This window comes from Polyodon spathula, chromosome 2 (genome assembly GCF_017654505.1).
Source record: "Polyodon spathula isolate WHYD16114869_AA chromosome 2, ASM1765450v1, whole genome shotgun sequence".
In the NCBI taxonomy this organism is placed as follows: domain Eukaryota; kingdom Metazoa; phylum Chordata; class Actinopteri; order Acipenseriformes; family Polyodontidae; genus Polyodon; species Polyodon spathula.
The window spans coordinates 13,225,284-13,229,112 of NC_054535.1; the positions used below are offsets into that span (position 1 = coordinate 13,225,284).

At 35.2% G+C, this 3,829-nt stretch overlaps 1 protein-coding gene across 1 annotated transcript; it reads right to left on the reverse strand.

The window, feature by feature from the left end:
- Positions 1–2,096: 2,096 nt before the first annotated feature.
- LOC121327661 (alpha-2C adrenergic receptor-like) lies at positions 2,097–3,386 on the reverse strand. The gene has a single exon (XM_041271800.1). The coding sequence runs from the start codon at positions 3,384–3,386 to the stop codon at positions 2,097–2,099; it is 1,290 nt and encodes a 429-aa protein (XP_041127734.1).
- Positions 3,387–3,829: the final 443 nt, after the last annotated feature.

The window sequence follows — 3,829 nt, forward strand, 5'->3', positions numbered from 1 at the left end:
TAAGAGCTGGGGGGGGGGAAAGGTCTAATTAAGCAAATTACCAGTTCAATTAAGGGTCTAGTTATGCTCAGTTAGAATGAAAACCAGCAGACACAGGTGGTCCCCAGGATCAGGGTTAGGAACCATTAATTTAGAGGGCAAATCTCAAATGCCAGTGCACTAGGACATTTTGAAAAGAGCTTTGAAACAGACTTTAAGGTTAGAAATGTAAAAAAGTTGTCAGGATATTAACAATGAAAATAAATTAAACAGGTATGTTATTTGAACAGTTGCAGCAACACTTGGGGACATATAACCCTATATTTTGCAGAACCCCACTACTTAGCCTTGAAGGGGTTAACACACAGCTGTGTTGGACACCAATGTTGCATGTAACAAGGCTATTTATATTTGAAAGCAAGAACCACAGAAACATCAAAAGGCAAGTAAGAACTTGCTGTATGTTTTCAGAATAAACAAGACATTTAATGATGACTTCTTTTATTAAAATTTGAATCTAATAATATGATATTCTAATTGTATGCCAACGAAAAGCTTTACAGATCTTTACAAGTGATGTGGGTGCTGTTAAAATATTCATTTACAGTGAATGCAAAAAAAAAACAACGAAAAAAACCAAAACATTAGAAGGAGAACTAACAGGTTTTAGAATGCTCAGATACAGACGTCTCAACAGCTAGGAACTCTGGAATGTCTGCATTAAGCTATTGATACAAAACACTAACAAAAAAGAAAATAGCAAGATCAGTTAAGCCTGGATTTAGATGTACTGTGGATAGGTTCGTAGTATTTTTTGTATAAATTGAGAACACCTTTTATGCAAATTCCATCCTGAAAATATAAAAGCAACCGATCACAGTAACCTCTCATTAAGCAGTAATGACTTTATTAGAAGGCCATTTTGGAAAAACAGATTTACACACCAACTTCCCAGAGGAAATTAGAAGTGGTAAACAGAAAATGGATATGAATACATCTTTATCAATTTAATTTTTCCCCCCCCAACTGTGGGGTAAAAGCTCTTTAATATAACAGCTTAACAGCATTCTTTTTAATCATTGTAAAGCATGCCTTAAGAAAACTAAATGTTAAATGGTGTAGACACACTGCTCTTCAAATTAGCACAACAACGTTTTATTTAAGTGTTTTTTTGTTTTTTTTTAAAGCAAGCTTTTTTTTGTTTTTCAGGTTGCCTGCAATATAAACACTGAAAGAAAAACAATACAATCAAAAGATAAGTATATAAAAGCAAAACCGATACAAACAATTGTGTCACTTTGGCAATCTGTAGTAAGATTTATAGTCTTTTTAGGAACATATGCCTCATTGAACTGGCAGCAACACCTGTAAGAAAGATGATTTTAAAAGGATATATTATATATTATATATATTATATATATATATATATATATATATATATATATATATATATATATATATATATATATATATATATTCCGTTCATACGTATACGACAAATTTACATTTACATTTCCTTCCCAACAAATATCTGTTTATATTATAAATATATTATTAACAAAATGAGACTAAAACTACATGAAGGGGTTAACATTTCAGACTTGTGAATAGTACACTCCAGAAGCATGGTATCTAGCACTTCTTCATTTAGAGCATTAACTAGACAGTAGACCGATTTAATTACTGGGCTGTACAGCTTTCAATGTTTTCAATCGGTTATTAGCATTTAAACTGTGTTAATGAGGGAAAAGCAGAATGAAGACATTACAGAAAAACTGTAATGCTGCATACAAATGTTTATAACCACTGCACTAAACCACATATATTTACCTAAATCTACAGTGAAGTCAACAAGCATACAGTTGCATCTAGTGTCTTTAAGTTAGGTTATTTACAGATATAGTACTTGCAACTTGACAATATTTACAGAAACATGTGTAGGGTTTACTATTCTTAACATGGCTGTGCTTAAAAATAGAATATACTTAAATATGTTCATTTGTCTGTAGATTGTCAAGGCCATGAATCATCTCAATACATCCAGAATGTGACAGATGCTTCTCATTTAGAATATACACAATGCTTACAGCATATTTTATTATGGCACATCAGACAGTTTAAAATGATTTTTTCCACCTCTTGCAGAGTATTTTTTTAAAGGCTCTTCTGAAATCCTGGTTAAAAATGGTATAAATGACAGGGTTTAAAGAGCTATTACAGTAACCAATCCAAAAGAAAAATTTGAATAAAATTTCTGGAGCTTCACAGGCTTCTCTGCAAATGCCATACAAGCTGTAACTGAAAAAGAAAGGAAACCAGCAGACAACAAACACGCCCATTACAACTGCCAGGACAAAGGTGAACCTTTTTTCTCTGGCTTGGGAGATTTTCTTCCTGCAAACTGTGCTTCTTCTTTTTCGCCTTGAAGTAAACAAATCTGTAGACCTGTTGCTAGACCTAGAAATGCGACTAGATTGCTTGGACAAAGAACTGTTTTTCCTCCTGCTTCTTCTGTCCTTCTTGGAGTTTGTGTCCTGACCCCTTTTACCTTTTCCATCGGACGAGCTGCTCTCCTCTAAGTCTATGTCATCTATCTCCTGGGGTTTGGTCTCCTTGGGCTGAGCTGGGCAATGTCCATCTTCTTTTTCCCCATTGGCTTTAAGTGAGGCTCCTCTGTGCAGTCCTTTGTCAGCTTGAGAAGAGCCGTTTGTCCCTTGTTTTTTCTCAGATATAGTCCTTGTTCTGTGTTTTGCTACTTGGTATATTCTTATGTACACCAATATCATAATAACACAAGGAGCAAAAAAAGAACCTATGCAAGATGACAGAATGTACCATGTCTCGTCATTCAGCTTACACTGAGGGTAAACGTCATCTTCAGAGTCTCTGTCCATAGAGATTAAAGGTGGGAAAGATATTACAGCAGAAATCAACCATACTACTACTATTATACATTTGAGTCTTTTAGGGGTCCTTTTGAGGTTGTATTCAACAGCTTGGGTCACCGACCAGTATCGGTCTAAGCTTATTGCACACAGGTGCACTATTGACGAAGTACAAAACAAAACATCCAAAGCTAAGTAAACATTGCACCAGGCACTTCCAAAAAACCAGTAGCCCATAAGTTCATTAGCCAGTGAAAATGGCATAACAAGTGTAGCAACCAGGATGTCTGCGGTAGCCAAAGACACCAGGAAAAGATTCTGTGGAGCTTTGAGAGCCCTGCTAGTAAGTACTGCGATTACAACCAAGACGTTCCCAACAATGGTAAATATAATGAGGAAACTTACTAATGCTGCCAGGCTCGCTATAGCAGGCAAGGAATACTGACCGACTCCCGAGGATGTTGAATCCGGTAAGAGGAGAAGAGACGCGTTGATTCCACTGGTGTTTAATGGTAAATCCATTTTGTTTAAATTATTCAATATGCATTTTTCTTCTTTGTAGAATGATATATCAAAGAACAATTTTATTCCGCCTTACTCTTCATTGTCAACTATCAGATTGCCACGACATTATGATGTAACAAAATATGACAAACAAAAGGTCCCAGATATTTTCTACCAGCGTTTTAGTAGGAACTTGAAATTACTAAATTGCACTTATTTGTTTGTACAACCAAGGCAACAATAGTGATGAATAAAATGTAACGAATTTCACAAACACAAAACATCCTTCTTTAGAGTTTGCCAAATTTCGCTGCAAAGCAAACGTATATCCATTCCGTTAAGTGCGTTTCTTTAATCCACTCATTCTCTTTCATGCATATCTTCCCCTTCAGCTGACAGATCCTCTGCTTGCACAGCTCCCCTCTATAAAATAGATAAATAAATAAATAAATAAATAAAAC

Bases quoted from the DNA above. Each gene is read 5' to 3' on its own strand.
- LOC121327661 (XM_041271800.1), bottom strand. From the start codon at position 3,386: ATGGATTTACCATTAAACACCAGTGGAATCAACGCGTCTCTTCTCCTC.